The 20,331-nt window shown below is 49.4% G+C and overlaps 1 protein-coding gene across 1 annotated transcript in view; it reads right to left on the bottom strand.

Moving 5' to 3' along the window:
• Positions 1-229: 229 nt before the first annotated feature.
• LOC144732520 (uncharacterized) overlaps positions 230-20,331 on the bottom strand; it is a 57,096-nt gene continuing 36,994 nt past the window's right edge. Inside the window, exons 5-6 of the mRNA XM_078613927.1 lie at positions 1,714-2,009; positions 230-473 (exon numbers count right to left, since the gene is read on the bottom strand). Coding sequence (XP_078470053.1) covers positions 230-473; positions 1,714-2,009 — 540 coding nt within the window. The remainder of the gene's footprint in view (positions 474-1,713; positions 2,010-20,331) is intronic.

Genomic DNA, 20,331 nt, shown 5'->3' with positions numbered 1-20,331 from the left:
TTTTTATTCTGTTTTATACAAATGTATAATAATAATAATTCTACAAACCCGTCGTACTTTTTTGTTTCCCCCCACGCGTGCGGTCGACGTTCGGTCGCGGTAAACGAGAACCGCTCTGAGCAAAAGCGGGGCGGTGGAAGGGGTTGTGGTGGTTGTGGTGGCGGTGGATGAACGTCACTGGCGAGGCCACTGGGGCTGCCGACAAGTCGAGGGAGGGCCCCCTAGGCGGTCAGTCGGAGCCCTCTTCCTTGCCGGGGGCCGGGGGCTCCCCCCCCGCGTGCGACGCCACCGCCGTCGTCGCCGCCGCCGCGTGCTCCCGCGCCTTGAGGCGCAGCGCGGCGATGCTGGAGGCGCGCCGGTCGGCCGCCACGTTCGACGGGTCGACGGAGCCCAGCGGCCCCCCCAGCGAGTCCGACGCGCCCAGCGGCGGTGGCCGGAAAATCGCCGTCGCCGGGTTCAGCGTCGTGAACAGCCTAGAGGGGTCGGGAGCGATCACGCTCCGGTTAACATCTCGCCGCCGTGGCGATGGTGCGAACGCCGCATCGTGCGTTCGTTACCGACGTGACGACTAGACAGACGGGCGTCAACATCGGGCGTTGAATCAAATTATGCGGCCATCCTCGATGGCAAATCGTAGAATCGCTCGGGGTGGGAACGAGAGACGGAGGTGTTGGAATCAGCTCAGCCGTGCCAAGAACACCAACAACCGCCGTTCACCACAAAGTGGCTGTAATGTCGCCACGGCGCTTGTGCCACGCTAGGTGCACTTTGAGGCCTGCTGTGAGCGAGCGACCGGTCAAGTGCAGTAGCAGTAACAAGAAAGACAAGCGGACAACATGCCACATTCACATATCTGCCTCTTCGCGTAAAAAATGAAAATAGCTTTTATCCATTCCATCAGCCACACAGCCTGGGAGTGCATTACATTCAGCAATCCCGACTAGAATGTCGAAGCCAGTCCAGAAGTGTCGCTTGTGTTAAACAAATGCTGCTGACATCACGCACTCCCAGAAGGCCGCTTGTTTAATGATAGTTATGAACGAGGAGACATATCTTCCGCTTATTCGGTTTGCTATTCATATCACTCCACGACGTCGCTTCTTATTAGTTTGTGTTAAGTAGCCGTGGCAGTACCAGCGCCACGTTCCACAGGGCAGCAGCAGCTACAGCAGGAATGCACATGCCATGGGGCAGCAGCTATAACAGAAGCTATAGCAGCAGTGCCACGCTCTTCAGGGCAGCAGCAGCAGCTACAGCAGCAGTGCACGTCCCACAGGGCAGCAGCAGCTACTACAGCAGTGCACGTCCCACAGGGCAGCAGCTTCAGACGCAGTTCACGTTCCACAGGGCAGCAGCTTCAACAGTAGCAGTTCACGTCCCACAGGGCAGCAGCTACAACAGCAGTGCACGTTCCACAGGGCAGCAGCAGCTACAACAGCAGTGCACGTCCCACAGGGCAGCAGCTTCAACAGCAGTGCATGTTCCACAGGGCAGCAGCTACAACAGCAGTGCACGTTCCACAGGGCAGCAGCAGCTACAACAGCAGTGCACGTCCCACAGGGTAGCAGCTTCAACAGCAGTGCACGTTCCACAGGGCAGGAGCAGCTACAGCAGCAGTGCACGTCCCACAGGGCAGCAGCTTCAACAGCAGTGCACGTTCCACAGGGCAGCAGCAGCTACAGCAGCAGCCGAGGCGCCGGCGGCGTGGTGTACCTGCCGAAGATGGGCGTGATGAAGGGGTGGCGGAACACGCTGGCGCTCAGGTAGCTGCACACGCCGATGGAGGCGGCGGGGCTCAGGGCGGTAGCGGCGGGCGGGGGCAGCGCCGCGAACGCCGCCGCCGTCGTCCACGAGTCGAGGGCGCCCGGGTGGGAGATGGAGCCGTCGAGGTATGGAGCAATGGCGTGCAGCCCCGCGGCGCCCGCGAACGGCATGACGTGTGGGTGGTGGCCCGCGACGCCCGCCTTCTCGCGCTTCCTCCACTTGGCTCGCCGGTTCTGGAACCAGACCTGCGACGGGAGGTGTGGGGGTGGGAGAGCGTCACAATGTCAGCGTGCACTGGCGTGCCGTGCGTGCCGGGCTTGCCGGCGAGTATGGGGCTACGCGGGAGGTCGAAGCGGCGAGGGTTTGTGGTGAGAGAAGCTTCGTGGCCAAGTGAGCGATCGGGGTCCAAAGCTCTGCACGCTCCGTGGAGGCGCTGGGCTCAATGGAAAATTAACAAATAACAATAATTCAGTGATTCTAGATTTGAAGCTTTCGTGACTGCAAGGATTCATACTCTTAGGTTTTTTCGGTAAAGTCACATAGGTGAAAATTTAAATTAAAAATTACTAAAAGTAGTAATAGAAATAAAATAAAATAATAAATCACGACGTTAAGGAGGCAACACAAGTCTCCGTCATCAGGTGGGACCGTCACAGCTAGATTTGCTGTATCAAGATGTATCACTTGAGTGATATCAAGATGTATCACTTGATACAACAAATCTAGCTGTGACGGTCCCACCTGATGACGGAGAATTGTGTTGCCTCCGAAACGTCGTGATTTATTATTTTATTTTATTTCTATTATTGCTTTTAGTAATTTTTTATTTTATTTTTTACCTACGTGACTTTACCGAAAAAACCTAATAATCCAGTGCATTTGGCGTCTCCGCTATCATCCTTATTGCATGAGCCTGTCATCACGACCGTGTTGCACTGGCACAACCCGTACTAGTTTCACAGCACGGGGCGATGTTTCGTTGTGTAATCCCAATTGAGTAAATTTTTCGAATGAGGTTACTTTGGACCGTGACGCCAGTTGGCACATAACGGCCCCTCCCGATGGGAATGAGGTCACGGGATCTTCCAACGACGTCCGCTGCGGGTGAAGCGGGCGGCGCGTGGTATTTTACGATGAAGGCCCCTGCAGTGTTAACCAGGGCGGCCTGTCGGGTTGGGAGGCTTCAACCTGGAGCCGCGTTGTCGCCGTGGTAGCTCGGCAGAAATGCTACTGTGGGATTCGCACAAATGTTTGCCAAATCCTTGTATGTATGGATGTTGAACTTCTTTCGCACCGTATGTAACCAACTGTGCTAATCGCAGGTGTGGTGGAAGGACAACCAATTAAACACAAAATGCAGTTCTCAAGAAATGAGTTTTCAAAATAGATTTAACAGTGCATAGCTCCAGTGGCTTCCGAATATCGGAAGAGCGGAGAAGCGCATCTGAAAGCGAGTGATGCGGTGACCGTATATTTGTTCGAAGGGCAGCCAAAAGTCGCTGCGAGGATGACCGGAGTTCGCGTGATGATGGTTTATGCCCGTTAACGAGACCAGCGAGGTATTGTTTGTTCATTTGTGGCAAGCACTTTGTGTGTAATGAACGACGCAGATAGTCGCCAATTTTACTTAAACACGTGTTTAGATATGCTTGGTTCTTTCGGTAAAGTCACGTAGAAGGGAAAACAATTAAAGAATGAAAATAAAACGATAAAATTATCACGACGTTTCGATTGCAACACAAGCAATCATCATCAGGTGTGAAAACCACAGCAAGAATTTTTTTTAATTTTCTTGCTGAAATAGTTTTTTTCTAATTATTTTTTTCTAATTTTCTTGCTGTGGTTTTCACACCTGATGGTGATTGCTTGTGTTGCAATCGAAACGTCGTGAAAATGTTATTGTTTTATTTTTATCATTTTATTGTTTTCCCTTCTACGTGACTTTCCCGAAAGAACCAAGAATATGAATCCTCGCAGTCACGAAAGCTTTAAAACGTTTTTAGATGTCACCATTCGAGATGCATGATTTGCTGCTGCTCCTGCTGCGCTAGATGTGGTGCACAAGCACAAACAACAATGACAACAAAATTCAACACATTCTTCAGCAACACACACACTGCGTAAAATAAAAAGTGCTGGTGACGCACCACGGGAAGGGGGATATAATCAGGGATGCAATTCACGGGGAAAAGAAAACGGAACGGGAAAAGGCAATACAAAGAATGGGAATAAAAGGGGAAAACGAACAGAGCAACGAGAGCAAAGGGTACAGGAGAGATGAGGATACGGAGGTGGAGGAGGCTGCATCAGGGCCTCGATGCTGCTACTGCACGAAGCAGCGGGGTCTGTTTTCATAGAAGTCACGTGATTTACGCGAGCCTTGAGTTGATTGACAATAGGTGACGTTTCAGGCAATGGCTCTTGTTCATAGCACAGAGGACAGGCCTTCTAAAGTTGCCAACAATGTCATGAAACAATTTACCAATTATTATTACACGTGGTCAACTGATTCACACACACACACATAACTGGAACCGCTCAATTAATACCCACAATGTGATTGTCCCAGGTCGCTAGGCTTTGTCGCTAGTCTGCTACAGCAACATTGTGTGAAGGAGAGCCGACACGAGGTTGCAGGGGGTTCGTCCTTTATTTCTTCCCCCAGTCCACACTCGTCCCCAGCCTTTTCGGTCCGTTTCCCACCAGTTCGCCCCCTCCAGCCCCTCAGCCCCCCTCTCATATCTCCTCGCCTGCTCCTCCCCCTTCCACTGTTTCCGCTCCACTGTCCCTCTCCTTTTGGTGGGAATCCTTCCCCTGACATCCCATACATCTGTATAAAGCGAGGAAAACGTAAACACTGTCTACAGATATAGCGAATCAGAATAACCCACGACGGCACGCATCCAGTATAGACAGTCATCGACTTACGAACACCCGACTCACGAAACAGCTTCCATTCAATGTGTTTTTATAAACATCGACTTAAAACGCGAACTCTCACTTGCTAATTGAACCGCGGCACTATTTTGTCCAGCTGAGCGGTTCTCTGCGAGGTGTAATGAGTCTGCCTCGTGCTGGGAGTGTTTGTGTGTGTGGGCATTTAAATACAGGAGACGGCTGTGTTCCGACTTACGAACCGCTCGACTTACGAACCGGTCTCAGGAACTGTGTTCATAAGTCAATGACTTCCCGTACGTGCTCATACCAGCCGACCAGCCGGCCGTGTCGGTTTTATAGACCACTGTTATGGTCAAAATATAGTGAATTAAAGATATAATAATGGGTTTTCCCCCTTTTTTATCACAACAAAACTGAAACCTTTTACAAGGAATCATGACTGCATTAATCACAATACTTGTGGTCAGAATGCAAACAAAAAGCATACTCTGATAATTCATAATCAACGTTTTTGGGTTTAGATCGCGTTATTTATAAATGTGTCGTAACCCTCCACCACCCGACACGGCCAATCAGTAAAAAAGTGTCACGTTGACAAAAGACAAATAGTTCACTGCTTTAGCCCACCGGTGTGTTGAAGCGTGAAACCACAACATTTACAATTTGAGTACGACGTTTCGCTGGTAATTGCATCCAGCATCATCGGGCAATTCGCCAGAATGGTGAGGCTCTGCTGTGTCTCCCGTTCTTATATAGAGCAGCAGCAGGGTGACGTCATCATTAACTCATTAATTCGTCACTTTTTTACTGATTGGCCGTGTCGGGTGGTGGAGGGTTACGACACATTTATAAATAACGCGATCTAAACCCAAAAACGTTGATTATGAATAATATTGGTCGCGAAAGCCTACGTGTTAAACATACTCTGATAATATATGCATTGTTCTTGAAACTGATTGGTCCACACCAGAGACAGCTTTCTTTTGAGCCTCGTCTCAAACGGTGTTAGACCAAAGGACGCCAAAAGGCGTACAGCTCAAAGACAATGCACTATCAGAGTAATGAGAGCTCGGGGTGAGCATCTAGATGTATTGTCTTTGAGATGTACGCCTTTTGGCGTCCTCTGGTCTAACACCGTTTGAGACGAGGCTCAAAAGAAAGCTGTCTCTGGTGTGGACCAATCCGTTTCAAGGACAATGCATATATTATCAGAGTATGCTTTTTGTTTGCATTCTGACCACAAGTATTGTGGTTAATGCAGACATGAATCCTCGTAAAAGGGTTTCAGTTTTGTTTCCAGAAAAAGGGGGAAAACCTATCCTTATATATTGGTACTGGCAAAGGAGGTCCCATGATGATAGTGAATAAAGTTGCAGAAGCAACTTGAAGAATTGGATGCAACTGGGAGTATCTGCAAAGTTTGTTGTGTCAATATCATATTAGTAAAAAGTCAATATCATATCAGTAAATAGTCAATATCATGTGAGTAAATGTGATATGAGTAAATAGTAAATCTCATGTAAGTAAATAATAAAAATGGGCAGCGCTGAACGGAAGACCATGGATGGCCGACGTTTTTGAGAAAAGTCACGGCTCATGGAGAGAGTTTTTTTTTAATGTTCAGTATAGATTCTCGCTTAACCTAAACTTTGCTTCTCATGCCTAAACATTAAACGTTACCGAACTTCCATCTTCGACGACCAACTCACCCGATCTCGCCTCGATTCCTGCCCAGTGCAGCTTCGATCTCCCCGGCATGGTTACTAGGCCCGAAGCGGTGGCGGTGAAGGAAGCCAATGGAAACTGCGTTGGATACTGGGGCACTGCGTGTGGGTCTAGGGCTGCGTGGACTTGCCGATGACCGGTACCAGCGGGGTCAAGATCGGCCTCTGTAGAGAAGCAGGCTCGGCAGTTGGGAGGCAGTCGCCTTCCAGCAACAGCGGAGGGCACAGATGAGGGGCGCTCACAACAACGCGTGGAGCGCCGGGCAGATAAAACAAAGCAAAGTAGCACAGCAGGTTGCCTACGTACTGTGCGAAATAAGTTTAACATACGGTAAATACATCTGCCAGTCATCTCAAGTCAGTCAACCCATGGCACCCGCTGGGTCTGTCCCGTGACCTCTTGCCAACAGCGAGAAGCTTCCACCCTTCACGTGGCCTCGGAGTGCACCTAGCCTGGCACAAGTGCCGTGGTGGCGTCACCGACACTTAGTGGCGAACGGTGGCTGTTGTTGCGCCCTCTGAGTGGGCAACCAGTGAGCGGATTGGGTGCAGTGGCTGTCGCATGAAGTGCGGCGGATAAAATAAAACCCCGTCACTCCTCGACGGATCGTTTGGACAGCTGCAGCCGTTATATTTCATTCGCGTTACGTAGCAGCCAATTAGATCGGCGCTGCACTTTCTACAAACTTGACACATTCGTCAATGACCCTGCGGCCTTCAGAGAGTAAAATGTATAGAAGAGGCGGCGTTTCGGGCAATGGCCCTCCATCGGGCACATGTCCCGTGAAAAAGGCCCATTGCTCAAAGCTTTGGCAATATTAAATCTATTTCATCCAGCAAGTAATATTTTACCAAACATTCAAATGCACGGCACTCTCCAATGGCACAACCGGAGAAAGACTCAAACACATGCATTCAAACGAAAATATGATTATTTAAAATATTTATTTTAAGGCCACAGTGTTGTTATTGACGAACGTATTGAGTTGTTGTTGTTAACTGTGCGTGCGTACCACTGCCAACCCAGCAATAGCAGCAGATGGAGAGTCACCAAATAATTCGTTGATTCAGATTGGCGATATTCACGGCAGCGTTTGGCTTCGGCGATAATCATAACTCTGCTTTTGGCCAATGAAAGTTCACCAATATGCTCAGCCGCAGCCACAATCATCGTAATTTTTATATTAGCAAGAGATTTTATGCGCAAACATTACTAATAGCACGCTTGTGAAAATTGTCATAATTACGGCCTGCAGCTGTGCAATAGTGTTCCAAGTTACACGCTGCGCTCGAGCCAAGGAGCGCTGTGGCTAGGGTTGATGGATTGACGATGGAAGGAAGCGTAAAATTCCCTGCTCTTTCACCGCTGCCAAACTCTGCAAAATCAGAACCCAAGCTGGAATGCGCACAAGGGAGGGTGGTATCTAATGGCGCCAACGTGGCAAGATGTAATTTACCTCGCCTGGTATACAGGAGGTTGTGGATTCGATCCTGACCCTGACGCCTCCTGTATATTTGGTTTTTGCGTGTGTCTCTCTCTCTCTCTGTGGTCGTGTGGATATTTCTCCAGGTCCTCCGGTTTTTCTCTCTACGTTTAGAATCAGTGTCACGCGTTTCGAGTATTTGGTTGCTATACATTTCCACAGAACGATACGCCACTTCTCGATTTAAAGCTTTTGTGACTGCAGGGATTAATATTCTTGGTTCTTTTGGTAAAGTCACGTAGAAGGGAAATAATAAAATAATAAAAATAAAACGTAATAAAATACAATTCTCACGACGTTTCGGCCACACAAAAGAACCAAGAATATATAAGCCACTTCGTTAAGCTGTCATTTGTGGCCAGGTTCTGAAAACGAGCTGCAGTTGATAGCTCAGCGGGCTTTACCTGGTTAAATAAAACTAGTTTATTCGTAGTCATGTAATAATTGACTGCTGCATTTATTATCTCGAGTTATTAACTCGCAAATTAGTTTGATGCTGTGCTGGTGGTGGTTCACAATGATAATTATCAAAACAACTCAACACATTTCGGCAAAAGTAATACTGTAGCCTTAACATGAACAATATTATCAACTTTGTTTCGTTTTCCCGTGGTACACCACGCACGGGAAGTTGGAGTAGAGTCAAGGATGTTATGCATGGGAAAAGAAAAGAGAACGAGAAAGGGAAGAGAAAACATACATTATCTGAAAATAGGAGGAAATGGGTGAGAAATTAAGATAGTATGTATGTTGAACTGCTTTCGCACCGTATGTAACCTACCGTGCTAATCGGAGGTGTGGGGTAAGGACAAACATTTTTACACATCAATTCTAGAGAAATTAGTACTTCATCTAGAAAGAGAGAAACTGGAGCAAAGGGTTAGGAGAGATGAGGAGAGGGAGGAGGAGGCTACATCAGGGCATCAACGCTGCAGCACGGATAAGCGTCTTTTTTCGTAGCTGGTGGGGAGAGGGGGGGGGGCTTCAGAGTGTGGGTGGCCACACATAAATCACGTGGTTTACTGGAGGCTTGAGCTGATTTAGAGATGAAGATAGGGGAACCCGGATCCACCTCTTTTGCTCAGTCGCGTCACCAGATTCCAATTTTCAGAGATCATATGTTGAAGTGTATTTGGGATGTATCAATTCACCTTCTGATATCGGACCGAAAGTTTTCACAACTGCACGGAAGATCTGATGTATGTGGCAGTGTGCACAGCATTAATCACTTACTGACGTGGTGGTGTTTGGACAACAAACCACAAGACACGGATGTGTCTCCAATCGTGTCGCCACCTGTCCATGTTTGACCCGGACTGTCCAGGAATTGATGATGTTCAAGTGGCAGGAATTGATTTGTGCCGAGGTCTGGTACCGGTATTGCGCTGTGTTAAAGTTGATTACAGGAAACTGCACAGTGTTGATAATAGACCTCGTGCTGACGGAGAGAATATGTTCGGGATTGGTCTGTGGTATCAAAGGTGTTGACCCCTACCACTCATCCACCCACCCACTTACCCACTCAGTCGCTCACCCACTTACTTGGATTTCCATCTGTCAATGAATTGGCATCTGTCATGTGGCAGGAATTTGTTTATACCGATATTTGGTAACGGTATTGTGTTGATCTTTAAGACAGTATAACTGCACAATAAGATTTAGGCTGACTGAGAAACAAACAAGTCCTGGATTGGTTTGTGGCAGAAAGTGTGAAAACCCCAAAGTCTCCACGGCAAAATCACATGGATGTGCGTTGAACTTCTTTCACACCATACACAGCCAACCGCGCTAATCCGTGGTGCGACATCAACGTGTGGTCCATCTGCCTAGAGATTGTCGCAAACTCTCTCCTGAAGGCCACTCGTGGTGATGAGTAGACATTGGCATCGAGCTCCTTGACCATGTTGCCATACGCAAGCACAGATCCGTTTGTCGGCCTATCTGCCATCCGGACCGCTGTGTTTTCCTGCAGCGTTTGTTCAAAAGCGGCAAACCCACGACCGGTTTCGACTTTCAAGGGCTCATCAGCCAGATGTTTCTTTATTTATTTTCCCCACGCTCCCTCTGTAAGTGCAAAGATTTTCAAACCACCAAGTCGGAGAGTGTGTCTCCAACTTGATTGGCATAATTGCCTCGTTAGAACACTTTAGGAGCAGACTGAAAGGAAGAAAATAATACATCTTGACTTAAAGCTTTCGTGACTGCAGGAATTCATATTCTTTGGGTCTTTCGGTAAAGTCACGTAGAAAGGTTCAAATTAATGAAAATAAAATAAACAAAAAAACTACATCGTAGTTTTTTGTAAATTTTTGTTCATATTTTTTAAAATTAATTTTAACCTATCTACATAATTTTACCGAAAGACCCAGATATAAGAGAATAATACTTTCAAAGAACTGTAAGGAATGCTGTTACCATGAGAACCGATACAGCAAAGCACTTTTAGCTTGTCACTCTCACGCCCGTTTATGCTCTTGCCCTCTCTGGTGATACGCATGTCTGTGGAACTTCTTTCGCACCGTACGTATAGCCAACAGTTCTACAGAAATGATGCACGTGGCAGTGCGCAGCATCATCTGTAGCCCAGACGTTTCCAAACTCCACTCCTCGCGGCCCACCGCGCTCCGTCTCGCCGCGTTTACCAAATTTACTTGCGAATGCAGCACAAATTAACTCGTTCCACGCCGCACGCGCCCGATGATTGTTCAACACGTCCCCAGGTGACGCGCTGAGCAATGAACCGCCGTCTGCATCAGGCGGAACAACGTGTACACGCGCACACGTGGGACACGTGTACACACTCAACACATGTACACACGTGGTGCACGTATACACACTCAACACATGCACACACACACAGTGGAACACATGCACACACGTGGAACACGTGTACACGCACGGAACACGTGCACACACGTGGAATGTGTACACACACACCTGTACACACGTGGAATGTGTACACACACACATGCACACACGTGGAATGTGTACACACACACATGCACACACGTGGAATGTGTACACACACATGCACACACGTGGAACACGTGTACACACACTCAACACATGCACACACACACATTGGTACACGTGTACACACACGCAGTGGAACACATGCACACACACATTTGAACACGTGTACACACTCAAGACACGCACACGGAACACTTGTACACACACTCAACACATGCACACACACACGTGGAACACATGCACACGCGCACGGAACACGTGTACACACACACGGAACACGTGTACACGCACGATGGGGTGCGGAACGGCACTATTAACGCAGGCAGCGTTAATTGCTTCGCGCGTCGCGTGGGACGTGTTTAACTATCATCTGGCGCGTGCAGCGTGGAAGGAGTTAACTTGAATGGGGAGTACATTGGTATAGAGTGGTGGTGGGCCGCGAGGAATGGAGTTTGGGAGTACCCCAAGGCCGTAATTATAATATATATAATATATATTCAAATATGCTCAAAATGTCCACCCCCCACCCCCCCCCCCCCCCAATATATTGCTATAAAATAGATTTCTGTTTATATGATTGTGGTTATGGTTGTACTTTATTAATCCATAATCTCTGCAATTACAGTCAATGAAACAAGAAAAGGTAAAAAAAACAGAGCCATGTAATACAATACACTATTAGACATTATTGTAAAAAATAAATAAAAAGTCCATCCCATGTGTTAGTTAATTTTTTTATATTTTAGACAGGAAATTCGTTTTCAAATTTAGATGTTTTTTTCTGGGGGGGGGGTGACCCCCAGACCCCCTGGAAGATTTGGGCCCCCCCAATGTTGACTCCATGGCTACGGCCTTGGTGTACCCACACTTCACCCCACCGCTACACGCGACCAACGTGTCGATAGACGAACCCTGGGGTATCCATGTGCAGGTTTCCCACTCGCTCCATGCGCAAGTAGTCGTTGCAGATAAGTGCCAACTTAAGGGGACCGCTGCTTGTCGAGTAGCACCTACAGTATGCACAGTACACACACAGTACACACAATACACATACAGGACACACAGTACACACACAGCACACACGCAGTACACAGTACACACAGTACACACACAGTAAACACTACGCAAAGTACATACAGTACACAGTAAACACGTTATACACAATGTAAACACAGTACACCTACAATAAACAGTACACACAGTATACAATGCTGTCCCGTGTTCGACCGCATAGCTGCATGCGAGTGAATTAAAACCGGAGAATATCGCAAATTTTAGGTCGAACTCGGTAGGTGAAATCGCACAAACCGAACCCGCATAACAGCGAAGAAAACTTGTATAGCCGACAGGCGACTCCCTCATTTACGACAACCTACATTCACGACGTTTATACAATGCAACCGTCGATCTATTTACGACATATGCACTTGATTTACGACGTATCTTCCGACGCCACTCCGAACGCATACTGAACAACAAGAGTCGGCCTGCTTTCCGATGTGACTTGGCGTGGGGTTTGTGTTATTCTCAAGTTGTTTGCGTGGATGTTTACCGATGAAACCCCGTTAGATATGGCTGCTAAAAGGATAAAAAAACAACTTAGGCGAAGTGATGTTTCTCATGTTTTTATGGGGCCGTCCATAAATGACGTCACGCACCTGGGGGGGGGGGGGGTCAGACATTTGTGACGATGTGTGACGAGGGGGGGGGGGGTTGAGAAATGTGACGTCACATCAAAATGCACAACTTTAAATAAATATAGACAACACGTTCTACTTAATTAAATAGACTTCTTAATAAATGTTTTCTCCGACAACATCAGAGTGCAACGCCACATTAAATACGCACTACAATGACAATACTGTAATTTAAAGCGATTTGAAGTATGTTTTATTTGGGGGGGGGCAGAGCTTTGTGACGTCATATTTGAGGGGGGTCTGACTTTTTGTGACGCCGTGTGACGATGGGGGGGGGGTCAAAAATAGTCCAAAATCGCGTGACGTCATTTATGGACGGCCCCTATGGGAAACCCTGGCCTGATTTACGACGGTATTTCCAGGAACGCATTGTAACGTCGTTAAAACGGGGACCACCTGCATCCCGCTGGGTGTGGGACAGATGCAGTGGGAGTGGGGATTCGATCTCCCGGCGTGCCAACCGAAACATTTGATGCAAGTTTCCTGCTTCTCGACCACCCTCCGTCCACCGAGCGTCATGCCCAATTTGGACAACACCGCAGGCAGTGACGGACTGGGACTGGCACAAAGAATGTGCCCGGCCATTAGTCAACACAGCGGGCTCAAGTGGCCTGGTCGCGCAATCCCATTGCCCCGTTCGGGCTGGGTCCAAACACGCACTTGAGGAGGAGTCTTTGGGGCTGCTGAATATGCGAATGGGACTTAATGTCAACCGAGAGCGTAAATAAACAATGCAGCGTACACATTAAAATTGGGTTCGATCCCGACCCTGACGCCTGCTGCTATTTGGAGTTTGTAATGTGGCAGGATGTTAACTACCTCGCCTGGTACACAGGAGGTCGTGGGTTCGATCCCGACCTGACGCCTGCTGTATATTTGGAGCTTGCGTGTCTCTCTCTCATCATCATCATCACCGTGGCTAGGAGATGTCAACTACCTCGCCTGGTACACAGGAGGTCGTGGGTTCGATCCCGACCCTGACGCCTGCTGCTGTATATTTGGAGTTTACGTGTCTCTCACATCATCATCACGGTGACTAGGAGATGTTAACTACCTCGCCTGGTATACAGGAGGTCGTGGGTTCGATCCCGACCCTGACGCCTGCTGCTGCATATTTGGAGTTTCCGTGTTGCCCTATAGCTCAGTGGGCCTTACCTGGCAAACTACAAAGTTTAGTTTTAGTGACGAGAACCACCACAGCCCAGGCCCGTCGGGAGTGAGGGCAGCTACGGGGACATTGCTCGCCAACCCACAAGCAGCAGCGACAACAACACAGTATTGACACGAAACCCACGCCAGAACTCACTGCCAACAGGATAAACAATCAACAGAGCTCCACTCCAGACGAACAACAGTGTCAACACGTCCCGCCACAGACGCGCGTTTCGACAAGCCGCGTGTGCAGCCTCACGCGGGGCCGAGATTCGTCACCATACTGCTGAGGTTCGAGATAAAGACGTGACGTACAGTGAGGGAAAAAAGTATTTGATCCCCTGCTGATTTTGTACGTTTGCCCACTGACAAAGAAATGATCAGTCTATAATTTTAATGGTAGGTTTATTTGAACAGTGAGAGACAGAATAACAACAAAAAAATCCAGAAAAACGCATGTCAAAAATGTTATAAATTGATTTGCATTATAATGAGGGAAATAAGTATTTGACCCCCTCTCAATCAGAAATATTTTGGGCTCCCAGGTGTCTTTTATACAGGTAACGAGCTGAGATTAGGAGCACACTCTTAAAGGGAGTGCTCCTAATCTCAGATTGTTACCTGTATCAAAGACACCTGTTCACAGAAGCAATCAATCAATCAGATTCCAAACTCTCCACCATGGCCAAGACCAAAGAGCTCTCCAAGGATGTCAGGGAAAAGATTGTAGACCTACACAAGGCTGGAATGGGCTACAAGACCATCGCCAAGCAGCTTGGTGAGAAGGTGACAACAGTGGGTGCGATTATTCGCAAATGGAAGAAACACAGAAGAACTGTCAATCTCCCTCGGCCTGGGGCTCCATGCAAGATCTCACCTCATGGAGTACACATCAAGTGCAACTGGCTGTGACCAATATTCAAAACTCCCATTCACGATATCCGACGCGTGGTACGAACTTCCATCAATAAACACGCGGCCCAACGTCACGGGCCATATGCGTGGCTATTGACAGAGCTTTGTGGCTGGAATGTGACAGGGTCGGCCGCTCTCTTCTTTGAATTAAACGCACGAGGGATGGGGAAGAGGAGAGGCGGTGGCTGATGTACGGGACAGTAAAGAGAGCGCGAAGTATAACAGTCGCATGCAGGTTCAAAATTGGAATAGTGTGACAGACGGTATGATAATTATCATTACAATAACTTAATGACAAATTAAAAATCCGTTCAACGATTATAATCACGTGGAGTTATTTTAATTCTCCTTCTCCTTGATTGTATATTTGGAAAATAAACAACGAAATAAATGTGTGCATTCTTTAAATATTCATGTAATCGTTTGTTGTTATCGTAGCGGTAGGTCGAGGCATCTCTAAGTGCGTACTAAGAAGATCCCGGGGTTTCATCTTCCACGAAGCTGCTCATGGTCCACCCTAATCCGGATCCACTGCACAAACCACGGCAGTAGATGCGGATACCTGATGCACAAATGGAAAATTAAAAGATCTCTCGCGTGCGACTGTGGTCATCCAGAACAGACCATACGACCATACGACGTATAACAGCGTTGGTGTACGGTGATTTTTTTTTCTGCAATATTTTTCTGTCTTTTCTTGGATTTTCTGTTTGCACTTATTCACATATTTCACTTTACGATGTTTTCTTGTTTATGTTTTTGTGTTTTGTTTGTTGCGGTTGCACCCGATTCAAGAGCCGAATGGCTCACAGGGATATACCTAATAACTGAACTTGAACTACGCAATGCCCGATCCACAAATACGAAGGAGACATCACAGCGATGATGCACTACGCTGCTCCTGACGTGGCTATCTGGCTTAACCACCTGAATGTGACTTTGTAGTTATCGCTCTGCGTCTACATCGGCGTGTGTGTGTGTGTGCTCTCTGCTTGCCCTGGGCGAAGAGTCGTGGCGGCAGCGGTGGAACTACGTAGCCCTTGGCCAATCGTGACCCAGCCCGGCTACACAACTCAATGGGCAGCAAACATCCGAGGCCCCTGGCAAGGCGGGCGTCACGGGGGCTGTTGGCCCGTGGGTTGCTGGACGTGCGTGGAAGTTGGGGGGGGGTCGTCGAAGAGTGGATTCCATGGTCTCTTGAAATGTAACTCCTTTGACTTCAGGGGCCGTTCATAAACGACGTCACGCGATGTTGGACGATTTTTGACCGCCCCCCCCCCCCCTTCGTCACACGGCGTCACAAAAAGTCAGACCCCCTCCTCAAATATGACGTCACAAAGTTCTGCCCCCCCCCCCCCAAATAAAATATTCTTCAAATCGCTTTAAACTAGTGCGTATTTAATGTGGCGCTGCACTCTGTTGTAGGAGAAAACATTTATCAAAAGGTCTATTTAATTAAGTAGAACGTGTTGTCTATATTTATTTAAAGTTGCGCATTTTGATGTGACGTCACATTTCTCAAACACCCCCGTCCCCTCGTCACACATCGTCACAAATGTCTGACCCCCCCCCCCAGGTGCGTGACGTCATTATGGACGGCCCCTCAAGCGTGTACCCCCAAGTGGAGAAACGTCGTTTTTGGTGTCCAAGTTGACCTGAGAGTGACCTGTTACGAGTTCTGTAGGTGACCCGCCCAGACTGGACATGTGTGAAGAAGAGCTTCATAGCTCATCGGATTTCTCCTGTCTGAATAAATATTCTGATGAAGATTCTGAGGTGACAGGAGAAAGAAAATGGTACCCCCGTACACGTGGCTTGTGCCGCTGAATTTTAAAACGAAACTTAACTATTTTTATTTTACTAAGTAAGACCCACTGAACCATGTAGCACTTTATCAGAAGCGACCTGGCCACAAACCATAGCCAAACAGAGCGGGTTATAAAGTGGAAATGTAAAGCAGCCAAATACACCATTGGAACCTCATTTGCCAGTAGCAAAATATGATAATTGTTTTTTTACCCTTTTATCTGGCAACAAAACTGACATCTTTTTTTACAAGCAGTCATGTTTGCATAGACCACAATACCTGTAGTCGGATAATGTATGCACTGTGAGACTAGGCTCTAAAGAAAGCTGTCTCGGGTGTGGACCAATCAACTTCAAGGACAGTGCATACATTTCGATTTAAAGCTTTCGTGACTGCAGGGATTCATCTTCTTGGTTCTTTCGGTAAAGTCACGTAGAAGGGAAGTAATAATGAGAATTGTTTTATTATGTTTTATTTTTATTATTTTATTACTTCCCTTCTACGTGACTTTACCGAAAGAACCAAGAAGATGAGTGCATACATTATCAGAGTTTTGTTTTTGTTTGCATTCCGACTGCAGGTATTGTGGTCAATGCAAACATGACTCCTTGTAAAAAAAGGTGTTAGTTTTGTTGCCAGATAAGAGGGTAAAAAAACCAATTATCAGCCAAATACAAACGCATGTTTCCAAATATCGAGGGAAAAACCGGAGGACCCAGAGAAGAATCCACGCGACCACGCGTTCGTGTCGCGGATCGAACCCACGGCCTCTTGTATACCAGGCGAGGTAGTCAACATCTCATAGCCACCATGACAATGATGATGAGAGAGACACAGACCTCCTGTATACCAGGCGAGGTAGTTAACATCTCCTAGCCACCGTGGCGCCCAATGGCACGCGGGCAGGCGAGGTGACAGCAGCTCCAGTCTGTTTGACGTGGAATCGCCCGTGCACGCGCGCGCACGCAGCGTGGGTTACGCGAGCGTGGGGGTACAACACGTGGTTTGCGGCGGGCGACACGAGGCGCAAAGAGGGGTTGGGGGGACGCGAGGGGAAGGACGACAGGGCGAGACGTCCGATTGTAAAACGGAGAGGACACAACGTTTCGTGTAGACGATTGCAAACAAACGTTGAATGGACGAATCGTCGCGAGTCCTTGGCGCCGGCTCCTGCCTCCCAGCACGTGGAACCACAACACCGCGTGGCCACTCCTCTAACCAGGCACGACGGTGCTGATGAGTGCTAAGGGCAGATTCACCAAGTTTCGAAGTGGACTGCGGCCATCAAAGAAATATGCGCCGCCCTCTCTGTGGTCGCCTTCCCCCCGTGATCCGTGGATCAAACAAATCACTCGAGACGCCCACGTATGGCAGCCAAGAGCAGTTCACTCACGCAGTTGACGCAACGGTCCTTCGCCGACGATGCGCGACAGATGAACGATTGATTTAAGCCCGGACGGATAATTATCCAGCGAGAGGACACTTTCCTTCCATTGTTGAACCGCGATTTTTTATTCCCATCGGCCACGGCGGAGTCGGGCCGCTCGACCAACTGAACGCGGCCGCTCGACTGCAGCGCAGACAAAGCCACGTGACCCGATTCCCAATTGCCTCGCGCGCGTTTGTGCTGCACGCAGCTGGCCCCACTCCTCCGATGTATGGGATTTTTTTTGTTGCAGGGGTGGGTGAGGGAGTGGGTAGAAATCGCAATTTTCACATCGTTCACGCGCAATTGCATCACGCGTGTAATTAGGCGCGTTATTGCGCGTTCAGTCAGCGGGCGCGGGGGTGGCCGTGTCAGGGACGAGTTTCCACGCTCGCTGAGAAACCGCGCGTCCGTCCACTAGCTGGGTGGATACGTGGATGGGTGCGTGCGTGGGTGATTGAGTGGGTGGGTGGGTGGATACGTGAGTGCGTGCATCCGTGGATGGGTGCGTGGGTGAGTGCGTAGGTGGGTGGTTGAGTGCCTGGATGGGTGGGTACATGTGTGGGTAGAGTTGGGTGTTTGGGAAGGTGCGTGGATGCGTTTGGGTGGGTGCGTGGGTGGGTTGGTACGTGGCTTTTGGTGGACTGAATTCGGCTGCATGGCATGTATGTTTGTTTGTAGAACTTATTTCGCACTGTGCGCAACTAACCGTGCTAATCGGGAGGTGCAATGCTCGAGTCACGGATACATTTTCACTGCGCCGTTGGCTGCGGACACTGCGAGACGTCTTCTCCGCGGCTGAATCGCCGAGGCCGCCGCTTATTCGGTGCTTCCTGCTCCCAGGGCGCGAGGAGCGCAGCAGAAGGAAGCGACGCGGAGCAGCGCGCACCGTCACCGTGAGAGGACGCCGATTGGCCAAGCGAAATTAGACAAAAGCTAAAGGCGCAGCCCTGCAATGCCTTGCCCGCGTCACCGCTCACGGAAGGGCCTCCGCAAAAAGACAGGCTCTAGGGCGTACTTGGCCTACTCTTCCACGCTGGCCAGACGTCTTGGAAGAGGTGGATGATGCTCACACTTTACCCCGCCGTCATACGCGACCTGTCTGCCGATCGGCTCACTGTGGTGCCACCCACGTAAACTGGGTTTCTGAAGCGCGTTCATAATTATCCTCTGGAGGACGTACTGTGCAGAAGGGTCATTGCCCGAAACGTCGCCTATTTTTTCGTTTACGGCCACACACACAACGTGTCACTGGCCAAAGCGTTGAGTCTTACCTGGCAGACGTCTCGCCGTGGCGATTACCTCCACTTCTCTTTTAAAAAAATACCCCCCCCCCCCCGTCTCTCCCGAGCGACCATACGGGTGGCGGGGGTAATCGCCCCCCCCTGCACCTCACCACCCTCTCCACCCCTCCCCCCCTCCACCCCTCCAGCTCACCACCCCCTCCACCCCTCTCCCCTCCACCTCACCACCCCCCTCCACCCCTCCCTCCTCCACCTCACCACCCCCTCCACCCCTCCCTCCTCCACCTCACCACTCCACCACCCCCTCCACTTCACCACCTCACCACCCCTTCCACTCCACCCCACCACCCCCTCCACCCCTCCCCCCTCCACCTCACCACCTGACCACCCCCCTCCACTCCTCCCCACTCCACCCCACCACCCCCTCCATCCCTCCACGTCACCACCCCCTCCACCCCTCCCCCCTACACCTCACCACCATCCACCTCACCACCCCCTCCTCCACCCATCCACCCCTCCCCCCTCCACCCCCCCCTCCACCCCTCCCCCATCCACCTCACCACCCACCCTCCGCACTGCGTCACCAGCTCATCCCCAATGCATGCCAGGGCCGTGACGATATCGGTAAAAACAATTTGCATTGCCCCCAACAATTATCTCGCACACGGCAGTGGTGGTGAAATATTCATTTCGCGATGAAGTGTTGTGATGGTTCGATGTCACGACTGCTGTAACGCTGCTAATATCAATACCAAATTATTAACCTAAACTATTTCGATTTTTACAGGTAATGCCCACTGAGCTTTGTAGTTATTTTTCAAAAGCGACAAGGCCACAAATGACAGCTCAACGAAGTGGGCTTATCGCGTGGAAATGTATAGGAACCAAACACTCTAAACGCGTGATGTTGATTCAAAATGTTGTGGAGGGAACCCCCGTAGAGAGACACGCAAACTCCAAATATGCAGCAGGCGTCAGGGTCGGGGTCGAACCCACGACCTCCTGCGTACTAGGCGAGCGAGTTAACATCTCGCCACCGCGCCCCCCATCATCCGATATTACACTCGGAGAGTTGTTCCACTCAGCACCACTGCACAGGTCCATCACGATAACCATCGTTAGCCATGGTCAAGCCATGGTCAATCCACTGCTGGATGAAGGACCCTTCCCCTCCACCACGCCGCCGCCACAGCCACCCTCTCCTTGCTCGCCGTGCGCGGACCAACCACACGGGGCTGACGGGGACG

Source organism: Lampetra planeri, chromosome 43 (genome assembly GCF_965212315.1).
Source record: "Lampetra planeri chromosome 43, kcLamPlan1.2.h2, whole genome shotgun sequence".
NCBI lineage: Eukaryota > Metazoa > Chordata > Hyperoartia > Petromyzontiformes > Petromyzontidae > Lampetra > Lampetra planeri.
The sequence above is the reverse complement of the archived record's forward strand: the minus strand, read 5'-3'. Positions and strand labels throughout refer to the sequence as shown.